The following is a 27,407-nucleotide window of genomic DNA, read 5'->3' as shown; positions in this document are numbered from 1 at the left end:
CATTCACTCACTCTCTTGCTCTTTCTTTCACTCACTCACTCACTCACTCACTCACTCACTCACACATATTCATTCTCACTCACTCACTCACTCACTCACTCACTCACTCACTCTTTCCTGCAGTTACTCACTCACTCACTCACTCACTCACTCACTCACTGTCTTTCACTCACTCACTCACTCACTCACTCACTCACTCATTGACTCACCTTTTCCTGCACTCACTCACTCACTCACTCACTCACTCACTCACTTTTTCACTCATTCACTCTCTTGTGCACTCATTCACTCACTGTATTTCACTCATTCTCTTACTCACCCATTCACACTTTCACTCACTTTTTCCACTTATTCACTCTCTTACTCACTCACTCATGCTTTCACCCACTCATTCTCTTACTCACTCACTTTCATTCACTCATTCTCTTGTTCACTCATTCACTCACTCTTTTTCAGTCACCCTTGTACGCATTCACACACTCTCTTATTCATTCAGCCATTCACTCACTCACTCTTTCCTGCAGTTACTCACTCACTCTCTTACTCATTCACACACACACTTATTCATTGTCACTCACTCACTCACTCACTCACTCACTCACTCACTCTTTCCTGCAGTTACTAACTCACTCACTCTTTCTTTCACTCACTCTCTTACTTGCTCTTTCTTTCTTTCTTTCTTTCTTTCTTTCTTTCTTTCTTTCTTTCTTTCTTTCTTTCTTTCTTTCTTTCTTTCTTTCACTCACTCACTCACTCACTCACTGTCTTTCATTCATTCACTCACTCTCTTGCTCTTTCTTTCACTCACTCACTCACTCACTCACTCACTCACTCACTCACTCACACATATTCATTCTCACTCACTCACTCACTCACTCACTCACTCACTCACTCACTCACTCACTCACTCACTCACTCTTTCCTGCAGTTACTCACTCACTCACTCACTCACTCACTCACTCACTGTCTTTCACTCACTCACTCACTCACTCACTCACTCACTCACTCACTCACTTGCTCTTTCTTTCTTTCTTTCTTTCTTTCTTTCTTTCTTTCTTTCTTTCACTCACTCACTCACTCACTCACTCACTCACTCACTCACTCACTCTTTCCTGCAGTTACTAACTCACTCACTCTTTCATTAACTCACTATCTTACTTGCTCTTTCTTTCACTCACTCATTCACTCACTGACTCCATCATTCATTCATTCATTCATTCATTCATTCATTCAAGCACTCACTCATTCACACACTCTTTCCTGCAGTTACTCACTCTCTTATTCACTCATTCACTGACTGTCTTTCACTCACTCTCTTACTCACTCTTTCTTTCTTTCACTCACTCACTCATTCACTCACTTTCTTACTCACTCTTTCTTTCTTTCTTTCTTTCTTTCTTTCTTTCTTTCTTTCTTTCTTTCTTTCTTTCTTTCTTTCTTTCTTTCTTTCTTTCTTTCACTCACTCACTCACTCACTCACTCACTCACTCAGAGATGTTTTTTTTCCATTTTTCTGCCCTAAACTCTTTTATAGGCTACAATCTTGTCGTGCGAATCCCCAGTGGTGCTACAAATATCGACGTGCGACAGCACAGCTACTCAGCTAAACCAGAGGATGATAACTACCTCGGTGAGTCGAGTTCAAAGAAATACACACCTTTACTCACTTTGTGTTTAGTCAATCCAGACTTGTTGAAGTTCTCAGAAAAGGTTCATGAGGTTGGAAAACATGAAGAAACGACGGTATAATTAGCGTGTATGCAGCCTCAAGGCTAATAAACATCTATTTATGGAAACTCAGTGGATTTCCTTTGTAATGGTCGTGCGTGAGTGTCCCCAAACAATACAGTTCTCTTCCTCAAAGGAGACAATGATATATCCTTTTTCACCCCCACTCCAAACACAGGGAAATGTCCTTTTCCTCCACGTGACGGATTGAATACTGAGATAGTACATGACACAGAGACGTCCGAGTTCAGAGGAAAAAAGGAAACAGGAACAAAATTAGATGACGAGGAGGTAATGTAGATGGGCTACGATCTACATAGAGCTTTCTTAAAGGGGTACAACACATGAGTTAGCATCATTTTGCATTTCTTTTAAAATTAGCCTTGGGCATGATGACATTTTTAAGGAAGTCGAAGAAGTAGATGTAGGAGTTGATAGAATAGAATAGAAAGCCTTTATTGTCATTATACAAGTACAATGAGATTTAAAATAAATATGATTGTTTGTATATTATCAATTTCAATACAGTCTTGATAAACAAACATTTGTAGGGCAAAACACATATTTGCCAGAAATTAAATTGCGTAGCTAGCACATACAGTAATGCCGTGAATTTGCAAAGTTTTCTGGCTTTTTTTTTTTTTAAAGATTTTTTTTGGGATTTTTTTCACCTTTATTTTTGGATAGGACAGTGTAGAGACAGGAAATGAGCAGGAGAGAGAGACAGGGAGGGATTGGGAAATGACCTCAGGCTGGAATCGAGCCCGGGTCCCTGGATTTATGGTATGGCGCCTTATCCACCTGAGCCATGACGCCCCCCAAAGTTTTCTGGCTTTAGAGAAAATATCATAATGATCTGACTTCAAAGTCAACCTACATGCAGATAGTTCATAGATCTGAGCTTCCTGCGATGTAAACCCTCTATAAAGGTTCTCTACTATTATTCTATTCACATTCACTGGATATGAGCAATTGTGCGCTCTGATTGGATACTCTACTACTAGGCTGTCAGCTCATATATCGTGAGTAGAGAAAAACAAAATGGCGGAGTGTGTTGCTGAACCAACCGAGGACGAAATAAAAACTCTACTCGAAAACAAAACCAAAAAAAAAGCAACAAGATATGGAATGAAAGTATTTGATGGTACAAATATAACTTTTCCTATTTTTCAAGAATTATCATTATTATAGCATTTTTCACAAATTGCTAATGTCATGTCGCCGGTTTGTTTACATTCTAAGCGGAAATGATTTTGCCGGATGTTTTGTTTAAAGTTTTTATTTATCAAATTTGCAAAAAATAAAAATGCTCTGTTTCTCAAAATCCAGTGAATGTGGATCGAATAAAACAGTTATTCCACTCAATCTCATCGTACATGGCTTATACGCGCCTCATCAGCGATCACGTCATGTACGACTTGATTTCGTGGAATAACTGTTAAATATCACGAATCAAAGTTTTTATCCTGTATGTTTGAAATTATATGACTATTACAGGTTTAGTAAGATTTTAAAATTTTACAGACTGCCCCTTTAATTTATTTTTCATTCCATTATTGTATTTTATGGCAAATTCATTATTGTTTATTGTTTCACTGAGCAGGATAGCAGAAATAAAATTTGTAAAATGCCAAAATGAGAATGGTAATAATGGAAATACTGTATTACTGAATAACTTCTCATGGTTTGTTCACATTCTTCACGTTTAAGTATTAAAATTTGTTGAATTTTTTTAGACTGGTTCAAAAGCTCAAAGAAGTTTGAAAATTACAGAACTGAAATGTCCAGGGAAGAATTAAATAAATGTCTAAAGCTGTTCTATACCTTGGCACTTTCTACAAAAAAACAACACGAAAGTCAATTCATGCACCCATTGATAGGTTTTTAAAAAGTTCGCCAAAGCGCAAATGATTTTGTCGGACATTTTAGACAAAGTTTTTATTTATAGAATTTGCAAAAAATAAAAATAAAAATGTTCTGTTTCTCAAATCTAGTGAATGTGGATGGAATAAAACAGTTATTCCACTGAATCTCGTCGTACATGGCTTATAGCCAACTTGTTGCTACGTGTCTCGTCGGCTATCAGCTCATGTACAACTCGATTTCATGGAATGACCATTAATTAGTGCCACAGATCATTCCAAATAACACACTCATAGGAGTTCCTTCAGGTTCTTTGGATACCTCACTTTCAGAAGTGGTGTAACTTGGACTTGGAGCTCGGCTTGATAAAGAAACCATGTCCTGGATAGAACCTTCAAGGCTTCCCCAAGAGGGACCAACTGAAGAACCTTCATTGAGGGTTTCTTGATTTGCTGTACGAAACAGTCTTTCAAAGAAACTTTAAAATCTTGGACTGTAAATGGTTTCTGTGTGACCTTCTTATATGTAGAAGCTACAACCTTATCAAAGAGGTTCCAAGTTCCAATTTTCTTATGTGATATGAAGAACCCGCTGACTGTCCAAAGAACCAAAAGGAGCACTTTTTTCTTTCAAAAAGTCTACTTCTTTTTCACTGCGACATTAATTGTAGTTAAAGTGTACCCTCTCAGACAAAAGGGTTCTTTGGATGGTTAATGATTTGGGATGATTTGGAACCTGTTTTAAAAGGGAACACCTCCTTGAAGAACCTTTAGGAACTCTTTGTTTTACCACTAAAAGTGTACTTTTTTGTTATGTCTCTTGCACTGATAGTACACGCTTTCAGACCAAACAGTTCGAGGGATTTTTTTGAGAGGGATGAGCCACTGGGGAGAACATTAACACTCATATTAAGAGCTGTTATTTCCACAGATAATGTTTTGCACAGATTTTTTAAAATGGCGGTTGATGGTGCTTTACTGTTCTCGTGTTCTAACAATCAATGTACCAATCACTACACTGATGTCACTCAGGGTTCTTCTTGTGCTGGGAGAGAACCGACCCTGAAGTAGGAGCTAAAAAAGTCCCTCAAAATGGCGTTCTAAGAACTAAGATCGTCCTCAGGTCCTATATCATGGACACGCCAAAGAGGAGGAACTTCCTCCAACAGTTCTAAGAACTATGAAAGAGTTCCTCCAGTCTGAAAGCACGTCATGATGACCTTTGGGTGGTTCTGGTTTCTTAAGAGGTTCTACTAACTGGGTGCTTTTGAGTGCTGGATGGAACGTTTTTGTAATATAAAATGAAATAAAAAGAAACTGAAAAACATTTGATCAGGAAACTCAATTAAGCGAAACTAGCGTAAACTAGAAGCATGTTAATCCTGGATTTGGTTTGGTTTGGAACCAGATAAAAAGTAATTTCCAGTCTGCTCCATTATTACTTCCATCAACCATAATTACTTCTCGTATGGAGGAAAAAATCCCTTTTCCCATCTGCCGTGTGATTATTTACTTTCCAACAAGAAACATGAAAAAGGCATCTTCTAAAACAGTCCAGGAGTATTTTTGCATCCATTTTCCACCTCAGAACTATTTTTTATGTTGAAAGCAAGCGTGATCTTTGCTTTCACTTGTGCTGTGGCTCAAACAGGGTCCAGTATTATTGTGTAAGTGGACTGGCGAGTGTCTTTTTATGGGAAAAAAAAATCCTCATGGTCAATGTGACAATCCAGCATGCCATCGTGTGGCACGAGAGGGTCCATGAGTCAGTCAGCTGAGTGTGATTGATCAGAGAGAGCCTTGATTTTGAGGAAGTCGGATTCCAGCCTGCTGTCTTGTGTGCAATTCGCGTGCTGAGCTCATGCTCACAATTTAACAGGCCGGAACTTTCTGTGAGCCTTAGGAGAAAATAAATCTTGTTCTCAGCTTGGAGCACGAGTCGGTCGCTGTGCCCTGGAGATGATAACAGAGTGAGTGTGTGTGTGTGTGTGTGTATTATCTACGGGTTGCGCAAAGGCTGTGGGATCTGTGATGTGTGAAATGGTGAGGAAAGTAATGCAGGAAATAAGCGACATAATCTCATTAGTGGATGTGAATGTGTGCATTAAAGGAGTAGACGGCTCTTCCGAGGAATGCCAAACTACTTTAACCCAATTAGCTTCATTTATCCTCAACATTTCGATGCAAACATGCCATAATGTAGCTAAGTGATGGAGCAAGACCTTTTCAAACGTATCTATACATGAGGTGAGGCATAAAACAATGACCATGTGCTCTTATCGGAAAATAATTTACGATGGTTTGGAGTGCTGAAACGGAGTTCTTTTCCAATCACAGCACATCACAAAATGCTTTATTCCTTTTATTCCAAAGCAGTTTCCAGAACTACCATCCATCCATTATCTGTAGCCACTTATCCTGTCCTACAGGGTCGCAGACAAGCTGGAGCCTATCCCAGCTAACTATGGGCAAGAGGCAGGGTACACCCTGGACAAGTCACCAGATCATCGCAGGGCTAACACATAGACACAGACAACCATTCACACCTACGGTACGGTCAATTGAGAGCCACCAATTAGCCTAACCTGCATGTCTTTGGGGGAAACCGGAGGACCTGAAGGAAACCCATGCGGACAACATGCAAACTCCACACAGAAAGGCCCTCGTTGGCCGCTGGGCTCAAACCCAGGACCTTCTTGCTGTGAGGCGACAGTGCTAACCACTACACCACCGTGCCCTCCAGAACTACCATTTCTTTTTAAATTTATGAAGGAGCGATACATTTTATCAGACTTTTTATCCATTTATGGTTACGTTTAATGGTGTGGTACAGCCAAAAACAAGTCAGTTTCTCTTCACAGTTATATTATAGCAGCGATAAACGCTCATTCTCTCACCAGCCTCGCTTTTCTCTCTGTCTCTGTCTGGAAGTTCATCAGATAGAACAACACATCTTGTTTTGTTTGCTTTTTTTTTCCTTTTACAAAACCCTCTGTGGGGCGACACGGTGGCGTAGCGGTTAGCGCTGTCGCCTCACAGCAAGAAGGTCCGGGTTCGAGCCCCGTGGCCGGCGAGGGCCTTTCTGTGCAGAGTTTGCATGTTGTCCATGTGGGTTTCCCCCAAAGACATGCAGGTTAGGTTAACTGGTGACTCTAAATTGACTGTAGGTGTGAATGGTTGTCTGCGTCTATGTGTCATCCCTGTGATGACCTGGCGACTTGTCCAGGGTGTACCCTGCCTTTTGCCCGTAGTCAGCTGGGCTAGGCTCCAGCTTGCCTGCGACCCTGTAGAACAGGATAAAGCGGCTAGAGATAATGAGATGAATGAAAACCCTCCGTACTGAGGACATTTCTGTGGTCAAAAATGTTCAAGTTACACCTTTAACTGGTTGTGAATGGGCACTGAAGCTGGAGACTCCTCCCATAAATGCGAAATAAACTCAATAAAGTCTCTCAGTATGATGTTACTATAGACACAAAATCATATTAGAATGACAGCATGAAAATAAACCTATGATTTGTCTTGCAAAAAATGCATAAAAGCATCTAAACCTTTGCCCTTGTCATGATTTTATGAACATATATATTGAAAATCTTACATGCTCCTCCCCTTTTCTTAGTAAACTGATGCTGCTTGTGCTGTATTTGCATACTGGAGCGCAACTGGCTCTTATATCTTATGACACAATAACACTTTCTTGACACGTTTTCTTTCAGTGCGATCAAAACTTGAATGAAAATCTCCTGTAGTTGCAGACTTTACATCAAACATCCTGGATAAATATAAAAATAGACGAATAAAACTGAAATATCTGTATATGTTATGAGACTTTATGAGACTCGCACATGTTAAGTCTTCCAGACGTGTATTAACCACTGCCTTGGATCGAGACAACTTGCCAAATCATAATGCCAAATCCCGAAACCCACTTTTGAATTGACATTTCTTTTTTTTCTTCCCCCTTTGTTTCCTTCCCAGCCGTGGCCAACAGTCGTGGAGAATATTTACTCAACGGAGATTTTGTGGTCAGCATGTTTAAAAGGGAAGTTAAAGTGGGGCGAGCCGTCCTCGAGTACAGCGGCTCCGATCACATCGTCGAGAGACTCAACTGTACTGACCGCATCGAGGAGGAGATCGTCATCCAGGTACACGCTGAGACGGTTCCACTGTTGTAGTAGTCTCATTATACTTATACACATTATTGAGTTCTTCAAGTTGTAAACATAAAGGCTTTGAGCAGTAGCCGTGGCGGAAAGGTTAGAGAAGAAACCTTGGGTGCTTAGGGTTGCTGGTTTGAGTCCCTGGACCAGCAGGAAGAATCCATGGCTTTGAGCAAGGCATCTAACCCCAGGCCCTGTGAGCTTGTTGTACATCGCTCTGGATAGCAATGTCTGCTAAATACAGTGGTGCTTGAAAATTTGTGAACCCTTTAGAATTTTCTATATTTCTGCATAAATATGACCTAAAACATCATCAGATTTTCACACAAGTCCTAAAAGTAGATAAAGAGAACCCAGTTAAACAAATGAGACAAAAAATATTATACTTGGTAATTTATTTATTGAGAAAAATGATCCAATATTACATATCTATGAGTGGCAAAAGTATGTGAACCGTTGCTTTCAGTATCTGGTGTGACCCCCTTGTGCAGCAATAATGGCAACTAAACGTTTGCGGTAACTGTTGATCAGTCCTGCACACCGGCTTGGAGGAATTTTAGCCCGTTCCTCCGTACAGAACAGCTTCAACTCTGGGATGTTGGTGGGTTTCCTTACATGAACTGCTCGCTTCAGGTCCTTCCACAACATTTCCATTGGATTAAGGTCAGGACTTTGACTTGGCCATTCCAAAACATTAGCTTTATTCTTCTTTAACCATTCTTTGGTAGAACAACTTGTGAGCTTAGGGTCGTTGTCTTGCTGCAGGATCCACCTTCTCTTGAGATTCAGTTCATGGGCAGATGTCCTGACATTTTCCTTTAGAATTCGCTGGGATAGTTCAGAATTCATTGTTCAATCAATTTCGGCAAGCCGTTCTGGCCCAGATGTAGCAAAACAGGCCCCAACCATGATACTACCACCACCATGTTTCACAGATGGGATAAGGTTCTTATGCTGGAATGCATTGTTTTCCTTTCTCCAAATATAACACTTCTCATTTTAACCAAAAAGTTCAATTTTGGTCTCATCCGTCCACAAAACATTTTTCCAATATCCTTCTGGCTTGTCCACGTGATCTTTAGCAAACTGCAGACGAGCAGCAGTGTTCTTTTTGGAGAGCAGTGGCTTTCTCCTTGCAACCCTGCCATGCACACCCATTGTTGTTCAGTGTTCTCCTGATGGTGGACTCATGAACATTAACATTAGCCAATGTGAGAGAGGCCTTCAGTTGCTTAGAAGTTACCCTGGGGTCCTTTGTGACCTCGCCGACTATTACACGCCTTGCTTTTGGAGTGATCTTTGTTGGTCGACCACTCCTGGGGAGGGTAACAATGGTCTTGAATTTCCTCCATTTGTACACAATCTGTCTGACTGTGGATTGGTGGAGTCCAAACTCTTTAGAGATGGTTTTGTCACCTTTTCCAGCCTGATGAGCATCAACGCTATTTCTGAGGTCCTCAGAAATCTCCTTTGTTCGTGCCATGATACACTTCCACAAACGTGTTGTGAAGATCAGACTTTGATAGATCCCTGTTCTTTAAATAAAACAGGGCGCCCACTCACACATGATTGTCGTCCCATTGATTGAAAACACCTGACTCTAATTTCACCTTCAAATTAACTGCTAATCCTAGAGGTTCACATACTTTTGCCACGCACAGATATGTAATATTGGATCATTTTCCTCAATAAATAAATGACTAAGTATAATATTTTTGTCTCATTTGTTTAACTGGGTTCTCTTTATCTACTTTTAGGACTTGTGTGAAAATCTGATGATGTTTATGCAGAAATATAGAAAATTCTAAAGGGTTCACAAACTTTCAAGCACCACTGTATTTTTAGCATAAATATGCAGGTGATTATAGGAAAACATGCACTCTGATTGGTCAAACTATTTCTCAATAATCACCTCGAGTGACTCAGCAAAATGGTGGCCAGTTGCGTCATCACCGTAAGTGAGGAAGAATTACAAATGATGAAAGAAAATGCTGTTCCTAAAAGCACTAAAGATGCTACGAAGTTTGGTCTAAAACTATTCAAAGGTAAGGTGGCATTGTGATTTATTTCATCAATTTCAAAGCAAAGTATTTTATTTGACTCGGCATAGATACGTGACACGAGTCTGTGCTTTTGAAGATTGAAATAAATGATTTTTAAAATAATTTTTAAAATAATCACCTGTGTATTTATACTAAAACAATTATCCGCCTCAGGCTCAGTGAATATCTGTGAATAACCTCGACTTCATCTCTGTTATTATTCACCGATCTTCACTTTACCTTCAGTGAATAATTATTAATTCATACAATGTAATGCAATAAAGCGGAAACTCCTCCGTCCTGAACATTTTCAGTGGTTTTAAATTTGAACTTTACACTTTAAAATCTGACCGTTACAAAACCGTTAATAAACATTAACAATCACAGATGATCTATTTATGTGTGCTGTCCATCATACAAGTCCCTGTGTAACTTGTTCCTGTAGAAATGATAAAAATAATAAGAATAATTTTCTGGATGTATTGTGAGTATTCGCAGTACCACTACTTTGTTACTTTGAGGTTAAATTTGTATTATTAAAATGTATTCCATTAGTGTAATATGTTTGTCTTATCTCACAGGTTCTGTCTGTCGGTAACCTGTTCAATCCAGATGTCAGATATTCCTATAACATCCCCATTGAAGACATGACTCAGCACTTTATCTGGGACACATACGGCCCGTGGCAGGAGTGTAGCCGTCTGTGCCAAGGTGAGGAGGGTTTATTTATTTATTTATTTATTTATTTATTTTGAGCAATGTTCTTTGTGGCGAAAAACACTCTTTTTACTCTTTATTATTATTAAGATATAATTGTGAATCGTTTGCTGCTATTGTATTACAACGCTTAAGTTTGTGAGAACTAGGACAAAGAACCGACCTTGGCAATACTAAATTTACAGTTGGGAAGAGAGATAAGTCTGTTTACGTCGGGATTCTGCAGCATTTCTGCTGTTAAAATCTTTTCAGCGTCTCCTGTGAGGGAGTCAAGTTTATTTGTATAGCGCTTTTAACAATAAGCATTGTCGCAAAACAGCTTTACAGAATTTGAATGACTTTAAACATGAGCTAATTTTACCCCTAATCTATCCCCAATGAGCAAGCCTGTGGTAACGGTGGCAAGGAAAAACTCCCTCAGACGACATGAGGAAGAAACCTCGAAAAGAACCAAACTCAAAAGGGAACCCATCCTCATTTGGGTAGCAACAGACAACGTGACTATAACATTAACAGTTTGAACATGAAGTCAGTTTCGTTGATCTTATAAACTCTTCACTGATGGAAACTTAAGTGCAAAACTGTTCATGACAACCGCAGTCCTGAAGTTAGCAAGTCAACTGTAGTCGTCAGCCATAAAAGCATTACTGTAAGAGTCCAGAGCGTCTTCCAAGTGTGAGTTTCAACTGTCCATATGGGGCCGTCCTCCTCCACAGGAGCAATGTGATGAGACTCTGACCAGACATAGGGCATCAGGATGGATCAGGCAGGTCCGAGGAGCAGAAGAGGTCAGGATCTCGATCTCAGCATTAACATGTAACTCAGAGGGACAGATTTGGGGGGGAGAAAACACAGGTTGTTAGGTATGCCCAATGTCACCTGAATAAGTAGGAACAGTATACATTTTGCGCTGAGTACAAGCAGGGACTCCGGCAATACTAACTATGACAGCATAACTAAAAGGGGAGAGCCAGAAGGTAACACAGGCATGAGGGAGCCCTGGGACATAAAGCAGCAGCCACTACACCGTCAACAAACTCGAGTGAGCAAGCGAGTGGGGACTGACAGCATCCATACATCCCAGTTTACCAAAACACTCTATGTCTGAGGACCCTCCAGATCTACTCCTTTCCCTCATAAACACTATTAACAAAAGGCTTGACTAAACAGATACGTTTTCAGCCGAGACTTAAACGCTGAGACTGTGTCTGATTTCCGAACATGACTTGGAAGGCTACCAAGAGGAATTTATTGGTGAGGTCAATGAGGCCATTAAAAACAGTAAGGCACTGAGATCACACATACAGTCCAAACATCTGGGTTTCAATTTTGCATTCGGATCTCTGTCCCGCCTTCACACAGTCTTCAAGCCCAGTGCTGGAAATGTAATGGTCCAGAATATGCCAAGATCGCAAATCTGTCACGTAGGAGCTGATCTTTGGATACCCTGAAAAGAAAAAAAGAAACTGCTTTGAAGATTCAGAAACTGGCACAGCACTGAACAGCACAGTTGAACTATCAGTTCAGGCATTGACTCATTTTGTGTCACGGTATCACAGAGGAAATCACAGCTTTCTGTAATTACCTGTAATATGGTGAAGGAGTCTCGAGTGTCAGCACTTTGCAACAGTAAATCTGGTATTTTTTTATTTCCCAATATGGGGAAGTCTTCAAGTCAGAGGAGTTGAAGCTTTTTTTTTTCTCCAAGAATGCAATGATTTTTACAGATCAGATTGTGTGTGTATACTACTGTATTTGGGTATATCTTAGTATGTCTGAAATATGATCATGTTTCTTTTTTTAAAGATATTTTTGGGCTTTTTTCACCTTTATTGGATAGGACAGTGTAGAGACAGGAAATGAGCAGGAGAGATTGGGAAACGACCTCGGGTCGCAATCGAACCCGGGTCCCTGGATTTATGGTATGGCGCCTTATCCACCTGAGCTACGATGCCCCATGATCATGTTTCTGTTTGTTGTTCCATCACTCAGGGGAGCGTAAGAGGAAAATCCAGTGCAATCGTGAGTCGGATCACATGGTGGTTTCAGATCAAAGGTGCCACGCCTCACCTCGACCCACAGCCATCACAGAACCCTGCAACACAGACTGTGAACTGAGGTATTCAGCTAGTTAACCAGGTTTGGAGTTACAGTAATGGACTAGTGGTAGGTCAGTGGATAAGGTTGTGTCCTAGTAACTGAAAGTGCATTGGTTCAAATCCCTGGAGTGGCCACTGTCGTCTTGGAACCTGCTTAAATTTAGGAAGCCGTGTCACCAAAATATCTGAACAAGGAAGCAATGCTGATGGTGTCACGAGTAAACAGGATTAAAGGAAATAGACACAATAGGTTTTTACAGTTGCTGCCACTTCTTTATCTGCTATAGTTATGAGCTGTTAATGGATTCAATATTTCAATAAAAGTTCTTCTCATCCAAAACCTTTATTCTGTACACATATCTTGGCTTAAAGGAGAACTAAAGTCATTTTTAAACTTGCTTTATTTCTTAATTAACGTGTTATTCAATTACGTTTTCGATTTTAGTAACCTTATATCGTGACTCATATTGGCAACTAATTGCAATTAAATATTATACTTATCGGCCTATTCGGTTTTTAGCCGTGTTGAATTTAGTTCGTTTGGTCCACGGCAGGCGTCGCTTATCCGCGCGATCTTCATGAGACTTGTGCGAGACTTCGAAATGTGAAGCGTCAGCCAGGTGTCAGCGCCGCCATTTTGAAAACTGTTTTCCAAACGAAGTGTTGCACAAAAACGAGTTTAAATGACGATTACTGCCTACTTTTTTCAAACTTTCCTGATTGCTATCAAAACAAACAAAACTTCCGGCTTGATCACATCAGCATTCGAAAAAGGGTGCGCGAGTCTTTTGACGATGTAGGCAGATGTCGGTCACTTTGATTTCCGCTGTACGTTTTACTTCCGTCCTATGACGTCTCGCACAGGTCTCCACGAATCTTGTCTACATATGACATATGTACTTTGACATATGGACTGATATATCTCATCTCATTATCTCATCTCATTATCTCTAGCCGCTTTATCCTTCTACAGGGTCGCAGGCAAGCTGGAGCCTATCCCAGCTGACTATGGGCGAAAGGCAGGGTACACCCTGGACAAGTCGCCAGGTCATCACAGGGCTGACACATAGACACAGACAACCATTCACACTCACACCTACGCTCAATTTAGAGTCACCAGTCAACCTAACCTGCATGTCTGTGGGGGAAACCGGAGCACCCGGAGGGGACCCACGCGGACACGGGGAGAACATGCAAACTCCACACAGAAAGGCCCTCGCCGGCCCTGGGGCTCGAACCCAGGACCTTCTTGCTGTGAGGCGACAGCGCTAACCACTACACCACCGTGCCGCCCCTGGACTGATCTATTACAGAGCATATTTCAAACACTCATAACGTGCTATAGCAGTGACAAAATAGCTAGCAAAAATGCATTCCTATATTTAATAAAATGAGAGAAATAGAATTTTGAGAATAAAAAATTTGCCTTCAGTTCTCCTTTAACTATTGAAACCACTGAGACTTCAAACTGTCACTTGGATCATTTCAGTTCAATGGAAAGTGTCATTTGATCATTATTTCTCAGGTGGCACGTGGCCCGTAAGAGTGAGTGCACGGCTACATGTGGACTGGGTTACCGCACGCTGGAAATCTACTGCGCTAAATACAACCGAAATGACGGCAAAACCCAGAGAGTTGACGACCGCAACTGCAGCCACCAAAACAAACCAGACAATAAGGAGGTTTGCCGTGGCGACTGTAACCCCGGTGTGTGGGAGTACTCACCCTGGTCAGAGGTGAGGATGAAATCAGTTGACATCACAATTCTGCTCATGAGTGTTAGTATAACTATAATGTTAATAAATTACTACATTAAAGCATCAGTATGTTCTGTTTGCTTGCTTTGGGTAGTGCTCGAAAAGTTGTGGAGGGGGAACGCGCCGTCGGAGCGCCGTGTGCAAGTCGCCTGAGAACGACGAGAGTAAATGCAACACGAGGGACAAACTCGTCGTCCAGCCCTGCAACGAGTTCCAGTGTCCACATTGGAGGACTGGCGAGTGGTCAGAGGTACAGACTTTAAACCTTGAATTAATTAACAAACTTTCAATTCAGATGAACACATGATTATCAGATGATACTCAGTTCTGACATCTCATCTCATTATCTGTAGCCGCTTTATCCTGTTCTACAGGGTCGCAGGCAAGCTGGAGCCTATCCCAGCTGACTACGGGCAAAAGGCGGGGTACACCCTGGACAAGTCGCCAGGTCATCACAGGGCTGACACATAGACACAGACAACCATTCACACTCACATTCACACCTACGCTCAATTTAGAGTCACCAGTTAACCTAACCTGCATGTCTTTGGACTGTGGGGGAAACCGGAGCACCCGGAGGAAACCCACGCGGACACGGGGAGAACATGCAAACTCCGCACAGAAAGGCCCTCGCCGGCCACGGGGCTCGAACCCAGACCTTCTTGCTGTGAGGCGACAGCGCTAACCACTACACCACCGTGCCACCCCAGTTCTGACATCTTAATCTTAATAACCAGTTTAACTACTTGGAAGAAAAATTTTGGAAATATCACAGATCTGATGGCAATATGCTTTCGGGAAATCTGTGTAGTCAGTCAACATCACATTTATTCACCTGTGCATTTTTACACTGTATATTTAGGAGATTGTGGTACACCAAAGTACAGTACCTAATTGCCTCCCTGGTGTCCCCATGGTCGAAAAAAAAATGCAACAAAAGTGCCCTACAATAGATACATGATCATAGAATGCCCACTGGGCTGCCCTCAGAGTGAAGAAAACATGATAAAGTTCCCTATTGGCTGTCCTTCAAATGGATGAAGTGCCCTCTAGGGTACTCCTACATATGAGAAAACATGATGAAGTACCATCTAAGGTGCTCCTATAAATGAGAAAGCATGATGAAATGCCTTCTAAGGTACCCCTACATATGAGAAAACATGATGTGTCCCCTAGGGTGCCCTTCCAGCAAAGAGATGCAGTGCCCTAAAGCAGGGGTGTCCAAACTGATCCATAAAGGGCTGTGTGGCTGCAGGTTTTCATTCCAGCCATGCAGCAGCACACCTGACTTGGCTCATTCAATCAACTGAACTGTCTTCACACAGTCAAATACTTGCAGCCACACCCACCCTTGATTAAAGGGTGGGTGTGTCAGTTGATTGAATAAGCCAAATCAGGTATGCTGCTGCATGGCTGGAATGAAAACCTGCAGCCACACGACCCTTTATGGATCAGTTTGGACACCCCTGCCCTAAAGGCTTACATGCAAAAAAAAAATATGAGAGGAAGTGTCCTGTAGGTGCTCCTACATACAAGAGGATGAGAGGAAGTGCCCTGGAAGTGCTCTTACCAATGAGAAAATGAGATGACATGCCCATTAGGTACTCTTACACACAAGAAAATGAGATGATGTGCCCTGTAGGTGCTCCTACATACAAGAAAATGAGATGAAATGCCCTCTAGGTGCTTTTACCTATGAGAAAATGAGATAGCATGCCCTTTAGGTACCCTTACACACAAGAAAATGAGATGAAGTGCCCTCTAGGTGCTCCTACCTATGAGAAAATGAGATGAACAACCCTGTTAGTTCTGTTACATCCAAGAAAATGAGATGAAGTGCCCTCTAGGTGCTTCTACCTATGAGAAAATGAGATGAACATCCCTGCTGGTGCTCTTACATCTGAGAAAATGAGAGGAAATGCCCTGGAAGTGCTCTGACCAATGAGAAAACGAGATTACATGCCCTTAAGGTGCTCTTACACACAAGAAAATGAGATGAAGTGCCCTGTAGGTGTGCCTGCATATGAGAAAATGAGCAGAAGTACCCTATAGGTGCTCTTAGATCCAAGAAAATGAGGTGACATGCCCTCTAGGTGCCTCTACCTTTGAGAAAATGAGGTGAACCACCCTGTTGGTGCTCTTACATATGAGAAAATGAGATGAGATGCCCTCTAGGTGCTCCAACATCCAAGAAAATGAGATAAAGTGCCCTGTAAGTGCTCCTACAAATAAGAACATTTGATTAAGTACCCTTGAGGTCCTTAGGCTCCTACATACAAGAAAATAAGATGTACCCTCTAGGTGCTTCCACATACGAGAAAATTTGATGAAGTACCCAAAAGGTGCTCCATCATCTGAGAAAATGAGACTAAGTGCCCTGTAAGTGCTCTGACATATGAGAAAATGAGAGGAACTGCCCTATAGGTGCTCTTCCATACAAGAACATGAGATGAAGTGCCTTGGATGTACTCTGACCTATGAGAAAATGAGATGACATGCCCTTTAGGTGCTCTTATACACAAGAAAAATGAGATGAAGTGCCCTATAGGTGCTCCTACATACAAGAAAATGAGATGAAGTACCCTCTAGGTGCTTCTACCTCTAAGAAAATGAGATGACATGCCCTTTAGGTGCTCTTATACGCAAGAAAATGAGATGAAGTGCCCTATAGGTGCTCCTATATATGAGAAAATGACATTAAGTACCCTATAGGTGCCCTTACATCCAAGAAGATGAGATGAAGTGCTCTCTAGGTGCTTTTACGTATGAGAAAATGAGATGAACCACCCTGTTGGTGCGCTTACATCTGAGAAAATGAGATACAGTGCCCTGTAAGTGCTCCTACAAATGAGAAAATTTGATAAAGTACCCTAGAGGTCCTTAGGCTCCTACATACAAGAAAATAAGAAGATGTACCCTCTCGGCGCTTCCACATACAAGAACATTTGATAAAGTATCCAAAAGGTGCTCCGTCATCTGGGAAAATTAGATGAAGTGCCGTGTAAGTCCTCTGACATATGAGAAAATGAGATCAACCGCCCTATAGGTGCTCTTACATAGAAGAACATGAGATTAAGTGCCTTGGAGGTGCTCATGTGTATATATATATATGAATGTGGCCACTTTATTTGTAATGTATACATTCATGTCACTTGCCTATAATGAACATAATGCACAAATGAATGTGTTGATGTGACTGGGGCGTTTGTGCAGTGCCTGGTGACGTGTGGGAAGGGCTACAAACACCGTCAGACGTGGTGTCAGTTCGGAGACGAGCGGCTAGACGAGCGGTTTTGCAACTCAGCCAAACCGGAGTCGGTGCAGGCATGTCAGCAGCAGGAATGTGCATCTTGGCAGTTTGGCTCCTGGGCCCCGGTGAGGACACACACACACTATCTCTCACAGTAAATATATCTGGTTTTTGTAGACACACACAAAACAAAACCCATCAGTCACTGATTGTATACAGCACTCGTGTGTGTGTGTTACATGCATGCTGCAAACATAAGCAGTTTATATCTGTATGCAAAAACCTCAGCTAGAGCAACCAGTGCAAGAAATATTTCCTCAAACCCTAAACACACACAACCTAAAAAAGGAGTCGAAAAATTCCATTCAAGTCCATGAGTTTGATGGAGATCAGACTTTTCTGTAGCGCAGATTGAGCCATCACTTGAAACGTACGTTTGAAGACATTAAATGGAGCTGGACGGAAAAACGACGCAGTTCAGGCCTGACCTCATTTCATTGATGTCAATGAGGCAGAAAAGGAACGAGAGGAAGATAGAGAGAGTGAATGCTCGTTGCATTTTGTTGCTCATGGATGGAGGCTATAACTGTTGACTGTTGTCCCTCAATAACGCTTCTTTCCGTCTGTCGTCTGTTTTGTGTGTGTGTGTGTTTAGTGCACCACCTCCTGTGGCCCAGGCTATCAGAGAAGAGTCGTGAAGTGTGTTGTCAGCTCGTCTGGCTCGGTCAGGGATGATACTGACTGTAACGCAGCGACACGCCCTACTGACACACAGGTGAGACAATCATCCACTTTTGTGTGTGTGCGTGCTGAGAGGATTTATATTTAAAATGTGACCGAGGGAAAGAGAAGCACGAGAATCTCTCTCTCTCTCACACACACACACACACACACACACACACACACGCAAAGTTCATGTCAGTACATGCTGGTTTGGATTTAAACCTTTGTTAAAATGAAATTGAGACGTGTTTCAGAAACATTTTCATTGTTAAGTAGCTTATAAAGTTACTGATTCAGTGTGTGTTACTGATAAGTTAAGTGGCTTATAAAGTTACTGATTCAGCCATGTTCCCACGATTCCAGAGCCGACTCCAGGAACTAGTTTAGATACGTTTTTCCATGAACCAGGAACTCTTGCTTAAGTGGAAGACTAATTAAAAAATGGAAGAATAATTAATGATGATAGTTTTCCAGATAACGATAAAACAAGATGTTCGTAGACGTACCACAACGCTGGATGTAACTATAAATGGATAAAAAGTACTTGTTCGATGTACAGTATCATGTTCTGTTCTTTATGAAATAAAAATAATAATCGTCAGACAATCGTGGTGTGGTGTAAAAGGAAGAAATCACTCCAGGCCATTACACTCGCCCATTGTTGATTATTTTCCTGTATGAGCACCCCCACAACTCCCAAGTGATTTCTTTCTTTCTTGTGCACTTTCAGAACACTATAGTGCAAATTGGTCAAACCTGCTGACCTGGTACGTCCTAGCTCCTGTTCGAAATGTAACATTTCTTCTTCTTGAATGTGTGAAAAGGGCAAAAGTGGCATTTACAGTGTAATGGTTGAAATGAGACACCAGCCCTGGATCTGTGAGAGTTTTGGGAACGGATTTACACAAGACGATATTGAATTAGGGGCAGAAAAGAAAAGTGTTAAAGCAGGAATTAAAGCAAGGAGTGAAAGGTTGGATCAGAAAACAGGGACGGAGTAAAGTGGAGAGAGATACAGAGAAGCAGTGAGGTTCGCGTTTCATTTCTGAATGACTGCGTCAGAGGCGGTGACCCGGAGCGAGTCGGGCTGTGTGATGCCGGCCAGTCAGGCGTGAAGTCTGGAACACAGCAGCCCACCCTGAACACTGCACTCCTGGAGATGTGTGTGTGTGTGTGAGAGAGTGAGAGACAGGGACAGAGTCATTGATAATCGGATATATATTCAGAAATGAGTGTTTGCATTCTCAGCTAAATATTAATCTTATATCTAAACAGCAGATGTGTTCATTTCCCCTTTGCAGGACTGTGAGGTCTCTCCATGCCCCGTCACCCATCCTGTTTCTCCAGAGACCAAGCAGCTGGTTCCTCATCCAGGCCACAAAACCCAGTGGCGCTTTGGATCATGGACTCAGGTACAACATTACAACCTTCACTTCCTTTATACACAATTAAGGTGCATTTTATTATCATAAATAAATCTTACAAATTAGGAGTTGGGTGGTGTGTAAGCATCTTTGGTGTGACACACCAAGATGACTTGGTGTTATCGCCCAGAAGTTGATTATTTTCTTCTTGCATCGTGAAGTGTTTTATTCCACTTATACCACAGCAATTTCGGCTACTATCACACTGTCTCGTATCTTGCCACGTAAGCGGCATGTGATCCCAAGAAATGAGGCGTATTTTGTCCAAATGACGTACACGGCGTATGTGTGACGTTTCTGTGGTGTATCTGGGGTTTGTTTGGGGTTCAAGGGACGTAAAGTTATAGCGTACTGAGGCGTATGCGTGGCGTATGATGTTCTGCCGCAGCGTAACTGTTTCGTTCCTTTTGTTGGTGTGGCGTTTCGTTCTTACATGTGGCGTTGCTGCTGCGTACCTGTGGCATATCTGTGGCGTTCACGCTGCGTTCGTTGTCATTCGTCACAGTCAAGAAAGCATTATGCCAGCAAAGAAGTCAGGACCCAAGAAGGGCAAAAGGAAGAGGGAAGACATCAGCCACATCCACCCAGCCAGCCCTGGAGCCACCTTCATCAGACACATGCAAACTAAAGCGTTCGCGCGGCGTAATAGGTGTTTGATCAACATTTCCACTGCGTCACTGCTGCGTAGCTTTCGCTTTTATGGCGTACACGCGATGTATCAAACCTGCTACGGATTTTTAAGCGCGGACTTACGCACCCTGGCGTACAAGGAGATGGTGTGACGCATCTTAGAGTATTAGCTACGTAAGCTGGCGATGCTGTGATGTTCCTTTCTTACTGCCACGTATCCTGATACGCCAGTGCGTGAACCAAGCATTACCAATTTACACGTACAGTATTTACATATTAAGAAACAGAAAATGTTGTCATCTTTCCAAATAATCTCCTGGAAAAACTCCTCAGACACTGGAGACTCCGTCTGTAAACACTAAATAAGCATCACCATAGCAACGATTCCACGTTCTTTAATCATACAAGTCCCTGCGACTGAGCTGAGACTGGAGAAACAATAATGCATGAGAGTGAGTCCATGAATATTAACTTTTGACCAATCAGAATCGAGACTTCAATGTCCAACTTGCGATTACTGGTATTTTTTTTGTTCATATATTTTTGATTGAAGTGCTCATTGTGTCTTTCATTCTGCTACAGTGTAGCGCCACCTGTGGGAAGGGAATACGCATGCGCTATGTCAGCTGTCGTGACACTCAGGGTGGCGTGGCGGAGGATTCCTGGTGTGCTCATCTCCCCAAACCTCCTGCTACAGATGTGTGCTCTGTGTTGGCCTGCGGTCAGTGGAAGGTGCTGGAATGGACTCAGGTAGGACAACATCATCCTCTACTGGTCTTTATCTGCTCTATTTCTTGGTAACATCTCAGTTTTGACCCTTGACGACTGGATATATTTGACAGTAGAGGCTGTTGGGATGTGAATTAGGACTAGACAAGACACCGTACTAGCATTATATGATTATTGTAAGGAATAAAACACTTGCCGGTTCACTGAGATGCAAAAACAATGAATGACGGATTGTGAGATATGATATGAAGCAGAGTTACTGATACCAACATGAAGCTGATTATTTTCCAGGAACGGCGCATCCGGAAGTGTTTTATTCCTTTTACACCACAGCAATATTCCAACAGTATTTTTTTCTATTTGATTTGATTCATGATCCTGTGATTCACGATTTGATTTTTTTTTTAACCAGAATTTTAGTCCCAAAAATATTAGAACATTTTATTTTCCTATTTTTATCAACTTAAATATCTATTTTGCTAAATTAAAAAAAAAACCTTTTCCTTTTTCATTTTCTTAATAATCAACAATAATTATTTCCCCACATTTGTAAAGGTCGGAGTAAAATGTTATCACCTATTAACGAAACTATTCCTTTTATTAAAAATGAAAAACTGAATAACAACATTTCTGAACATTTGTACTTCCTCCATCTGCTTCTCTTTTCTGTAAAAACAGCGCTCTGATTTCTTGTTAAATCTATTTGTAAAGTCAATCACACAACAGCTCTTTCCCATTTTAGATCAGTTTTTCTCTGTGTTTTCGCAACATTAGTGTTGTGTTACTTCCACCTATGATGAAGTCATGTGCATTGCCAGTATTTTACATTATTCCACTCCCTGCTGTCAAAAACAAAACAATTATAGCTCAAAAAAACTAAGAGGTTACACAGCCTGATGATAATTATGATTCATTTTTTAATTCATTGATTCAAATTGTCATAAATTTGTATTGCGATTTATCATCACACGATATATTGTTACATGCCTAGTTTGAAGTTACATTTCATGATTTTGGAACACCCACAAAACAAGGGATTTTATTCTATCGACAATCACTGGATATGAGCAGTCACGCGCTCTGATTGGCTACTCTACTACTCGGATATCAGCTCAGATACCGCGAGTAGAGAAAAACAAAATGGCGGAGCATGTTGGTGAACCAACCGAGGATGAAATAAAAACTCAACTTGAAAACAAAACCCAAAAAATACCAAAAAAAAGCAACAAAATATGGAATAAAAGTATTTAATGGTAAGAATGTATCTTTTTATTTTTATTTTTCAAGAATTATTATTATCGCATTTTTCACAAATTGTTCCTGTCATTTCGCCGGGTTATTTACATTCTAAGCGGAAATGATTCTGTCGGACGTTTTGTATCAAGTTTTCGTTTATGGAATTTGCAAGAAATAAAAATAAAAATGCTCTGTTTCTCAAAATCCAGTGAATGTGGATAGAATAAAACAGTTATTCCACTCAATCTGGTCGTACATGGATTATAGCTCCCAGCTCATGCACGACTTGATTTTGTGGAATAACTGTTAAATATACATTCAAACAACTACAGACACTCATTCCATCACCATCATCTTTGTACATTTCCTCTCTGTTGATGGTAACAAGCAAAAACGAGCTTGGTTTTCATTCCAATTACTGAGCTACTGGAAAGTACAAGAAAATCTTGAAGACTTTCCCATGGTGGAAAACGTCTTGTCACAAAGCACTCACATTCAAGATTCCTTCGATTCATGTTACATAAATAAATACAATATCCTTACAGAGAATTTCACCATGATACATTTTTGCATTGAATAACAAGACATGAATAAAACACTAGGCGGAGTTTAGATGGAACGTCCACCACGAACCTCTCTGAGAAATGCAGGACGTACATGTTACGATTTTATTTTTCTCGAAGCAGACAGACAAATATATGATTTCGGGGGATTGATGCTGTTGTGCTTTTGCTACCGACGTGAATTCGATGTACAGTAATCGTCCCTGACATGGTAATGAGTGTGATTAGTGTGAAACCTGTACAAACCTGTGCTGCACAATGTTAGGACTCTGACTGCTGATATCACGTCTTAGGCCCTGTCCACACGGCAACGGATTCAGGTGACTCCGATACAATTGCTTATCGTTTAGGCCTGGCGTCCACACGGCACCGGCATTTTGGGTGCCCAAAACGCAATCTTTTTGAGAACGGGTTCCAGAGTGGAAAGATCTGGCAACGTTGCCGTTGTGAAGTCTTCTGGATGAGTAGAACGGATTTGTTTACGATGACGTCACAACCACATGACTGTGAGTGCTTCACGCCGGGTAGAAGTGTAACGAATATCACCAGGATATCACCAGGAAAAAGCCTTACAGAGCACTAGTGAGAGTGAAACACGAGCTTGGATATTATTATTATTATTATTATTATGTTCAGTGTTAGTTCACAGTAGTAATGCAAGAAGCAGAATAGTGACAGTAATAGTGAAGCAAAAACATGCAATTGTACAAACACTGCAGCTCTACAGCAAAATATTCATTTATGAAATGGTCTGATTCTTAACACCAGTAGTGCCAATGATCTTCTCATTGCGATGCGATGCGAATTGTCAACAAATCCTATAACTTGGTTCATGAAACGCGCTTACAAAATATTTTCACTGTGAATATTTATTGTGTAATGGTGCAAAGTGAGAGAGAGAGAGACTCTGCCCTTAGGGCAGAGTCAATCCCGCCAGCAAAAATAGGGAAAAAAAGGAGCGATCTCACCTCAGATGTTGGTTTAAGTCCGACAATACATTCCTCAAAAAGGGCGTAGAGGAGCAAATTAATCCATCAACGTGTAGCATTCAATTTATTCCGGACCATTAAAGACGCCGCCTTCCGCGTAGAATCATACGTCATCCTCACCGCCATATTGGATAGGTCAAAGCGGAGAATAAAGATTCATGCGCTGCGTTTAACTGTACCAACAGGTTTACCGTCCAAACGAGATCACATGGGATTACCTTTCACAGGTGAGAAACAACAAATTAATCCATCAACGTGTAGTATTCAATTTATTCCGGACCATTAAAGACGCCACCTTCCGCGTAGAATCATACGTCATCCTCGCCGCCATATTGGATAGGTCAAAGCAGAGAATAAAGATTAGCTGCGTTTAACTGTACCAACAGGTTTGTCGTCCAAACGAGATCACATGGGATTACCTTTCACAGGTGAGACTGGAAAAATACTTTTCATTGTATTTGGTCATTATAATGTAATTTTACGAACAGATTTTCCTGACTTTGTGGCTAATATGAAGTCTCGCGCATAATAGTTTATGCACATGCATCCTTACTACTTCTATTGTTCTGGTGTCTCCGAAGGGACCGTCTTACAGCGCCCCTAGAGGTGTGGCATGTGTATTGCATCGTTTTCAGCAAGCGTTGCGTTGCCATATGGACCTGATATTTTACTGATCGTTGCCCATTTGGACGCGATATATTTTTAAATAACATCTCGTTGCTGTTGTCGTGTGGATGTAGCCTTAGTCGAGACATGAACAGAAGAGCATCGCTTCGATATTAATCACTGCTAGGCTGCAATTAGGGCACTGAAAGAAGAGTAAGGGAGGTATTGTAGCTGGAAGTGTGTATGTGATTGTAGCCCAGGAATGAATGTCTTCCTGGAGCACTATGCTAAGTATCTCTGACATAAATAACACACAGACCCTCCTCTGGCCTCTCTGCATGTGTGTGTGTGTGTGAGAGAGAGAGAAAGAGAGAGAGAGAGAGAGAGAGAGAGTGTGGGAGTATCAGCATGCTCTCCTGATGGGAAACATCTGTAAACACAGCACACACACACACACACACACACATTTCCTCCGTGTCACAAAGCTTTCTAATGATTCAGCACGGCCTCTTTGGACTAAAGAGTGCTGGTGTAAGCAAAATAATAAGCCCCCATGTTAAATAAGCAAACGTCATGAAACTGAAGTTAATTACACACTTTTGAAAACTCGAATCAGACTTTGCTTCTCAAATACCCACCCCACCCCCCACCCCACTCACCCAGATGTATCACTGCGGCAGGAATGGAGATACCGTATGAAACGCCAAACATCTCGCTTAAAAATGACCACTGATTCTCTCCAACATCAATATCTGTGTACTTTTTACATTTAAGCAACTTAAAGGGAGACGGCCTTTCAGATTTTCCAAGTGAAAGTCGTAAAAAGAATTTTCCCCGACACCCAATTATTTTTGTTTAGTGACCGAAAGCTCCTGAATTCGAATCACGGACTTCCAAATTTAATTCGTTTTTTTTAAACAGAACAATTAATGAATTTCAGGCCACGTGGCCCTAAATTCTCCGCTATTTTTTCCTGCTTCACCATGACGCAATACAAGATACTACATCATGCATCACGTGGTGTGCTTTCCCCGTTCACGCAAGGCATTGTGGGATACAAATTAGAAACAGGAGAGCAAAATGGAGGACGTGAGTGTGCGAATGAAACGTGAAAGAGCGACTACAATAACGGAAAGAAAGCGAGAAGAAAAGACGTTATGTTATATACGAAGGAAAGGAAACGCAGGACCAAATTAATAAATATCGGCGCTCAGCGAGCACCTCGGTGTGATCAGCTGTTCGTTTAGGGACAGAATGATGGAACTGTCAGCGCACGCTCAAAGGTAAACCTGTGCATGCGCGCACACACACACGGACTTCCTCTGTCTGCTTGACTGCATGAGGCGAGCGATTTCATGCACATTATTTGCTTTAATCCCCTCAAATTAAATAACTTCCCAGCCACAGAATGGCCTGATATTTTGTGAGATATTACAGAAATAAACAGATATCACAATGACCACATTTCAGAGAAAAATGAATTTCACAGATTTTATGAAATCGAAAGGCCGTCTCGCTTTAACTGAACTGAGAATAGAGCAAGGTGTTGCGGCTGAAATATTTACATTAATGCACTCTGCCTGTGTACTAATTTGATGTGTGTGTGTTTATATCCACAGTGCTCGGTTTCCTGCGGTCAGGGTAAAGCTCTTCGTCAGGTTCACTGTGTGAACTTCAGCGATCAGGTCGTGGACCTGAGCGAGTGCGACCCAGACGATCGGCCAGCGACTGAGCAGGAGTGTGCCATGCCCCAGTGCCCGTCTCGCCCCAATAACCACGCCGCCTTCCCTCCCGACCAAGACCCCCATAAAAAAGCCGCACCCGCTGGCAGGGCGGATCGTATCCGAGGGGCGCGTCCGCAATCGCAATGGAGGTTTGGACCGTGGGGAGCGGTGAGTGTCAGCAATGGAGATGGACCTGCTTAGAGCTTTGAGACATGACCAAAAAAATAAATAAATAAATCCGATGCATAAAAAACAAACCAGTTCAGTTCAGTTTTTCACATCGAGAGGAAAATATATTGGTTGTCGAACATTTTTGCAGGACTTGAAACAGACTTGGGCTGTGTGAATCATCAGCATTTCCTCTTTACAAATAAAGACCATTGTGTTCCTAATGAGTTGACATTTTGATCTATAAATACGTCCGTCGAAGATATTTAAAGAAGCCAAAAATAAAATAAAAAAAAACTTTGCCTCCTTGAAGTCGTCCTTGTTTTAAAGGATGCTGCAAACACCGGATTTAGAAATATTATTTTGGTTCATGTTCCTGGTGTATTCTCTCTCTCTCTCTCTCTCTCTCTCTATTTCACACCCACACGCATACATGTCAACCTTTGGTCAATCAAACCTGTATAACCAACCTCCAAAATCCGTATTTCCCTTATAAAATCCTTATAAGATGCAAATTAAAATAATTTACCTAAAATTTGAATGATAATGAACAATGATATATCCCAGTTACTTTTTATTCAATATTAATAACAATAAACCTTCAGAATGAATACAAAGCTCCAATGTTTGACAAAAACACAAAGTGTCACTCTAATGTTCTGAATTGTACTCCATGACAGCTTTTTTAGTGCTCTGCACCAATACCTCACTAGGCTGCATGTCACAGCAAGTGTCTGTGTTGATCTTGCCGGACTGCCCATTCAGAATCTTTTCAGTCGCTAGTGAAAGTCGCTCAGGTGGAAATACACGTTTTAAACAAAATGTTACTTCCCGGTTGGCGGGATTCTCGCAATGCAGTGTGCGCATGATCAAAAGTGGAACGAAGTCTCGCTACCACAAGATAACGTGCGATTTCATAAGACTCTTTACTGGCTGTCTGTGGTGTACAGTACGTTTGTAAATGTTATGCACTCTTTAATCATCGTGGGAATTGATTATA

The 27,407-nt window shown here is 41.5% G+C and overlaps 1 protein-coding gene across 3 annotated transcripts in view; it reads left to right on the top strand.

Annotated features, from left to right (window-relative positions):
* The window catches only part of LOC132874422 (A disintegrin and metalloproteinase with thrombospondin motifs 9-like), a 109,926-nt gene that overhangs the window by 31,399 nt on the left and 51,120 nt on the right, over nucleotides 1–27,407 (top strand). For all 3 annotated transcript variants that reach the window (XM_060910596.1, XM_060910594.1, XM_060910597.1), the window contains exons 16-26: nucleotides 1,535–1,630; nucleotides 7,569–7,735; nucleotides 10,374–10,503; nucleotides 12,502–12,628; nucleotides 14,134–14,344; nucleotides 14,460–14,615; nucleotides 17,579–17,740; nucleotides 18,271–18,390; nucleotides 19,640–19,750; nucleotides 20,975–21,142; nucleotides 26,135–26,407. In XM_060910596.1, coding sequence (XP_060766579.1) covers nucleotides 1,535–1,630; nucleotides 7,569–7,735; nucleotides 10,374–10,503; nucleotides 12,502–12,628; nucleotides 14,134–14,344; nucleotides 14,460–14,615; nucleotides 17,579–17,740; nucleotides 18,271–18,390; nucleotides 19,640–19,750; nucleotides 20,975–21,142; nucleotides 26,135–26,407 — 1,721 coding nt within the window. The remainder of the gene's footprint in view (nucleotides 1–1,534; nucleotides 1,631–7,568; nucleotides 7,736–10,373; nucleotides 10,504–12,501; nucleotides 12,629–14,133; nucleotides 14,345–14,459; nucleotides 14,616–17,578; nucleotides 17,741–18,270; nucleotides 18,391–19,639; nucleotides 19,751–20,974; nucleotides 21,143–26,134; nucleotides 26,408–27,407) is intronic.

Source organism: Neoarius graeffei, chromosome 26, assembly GCF_027579695.1.
Source record: "Neoarius graeffei isolate fNeoGra1 chromosome 26, fNeoGra1.pri, whole genome shotgun sequence".
Lineage (NCBI taxonomy): Eukaryota > Metazoa > Chordata > Actinopteri > Siluriformes > Ariidae > Neoarius > Neoarius graeffei.
This window is presented reverse-complemented; position numbering and strand designations above follow the sequence as displayed.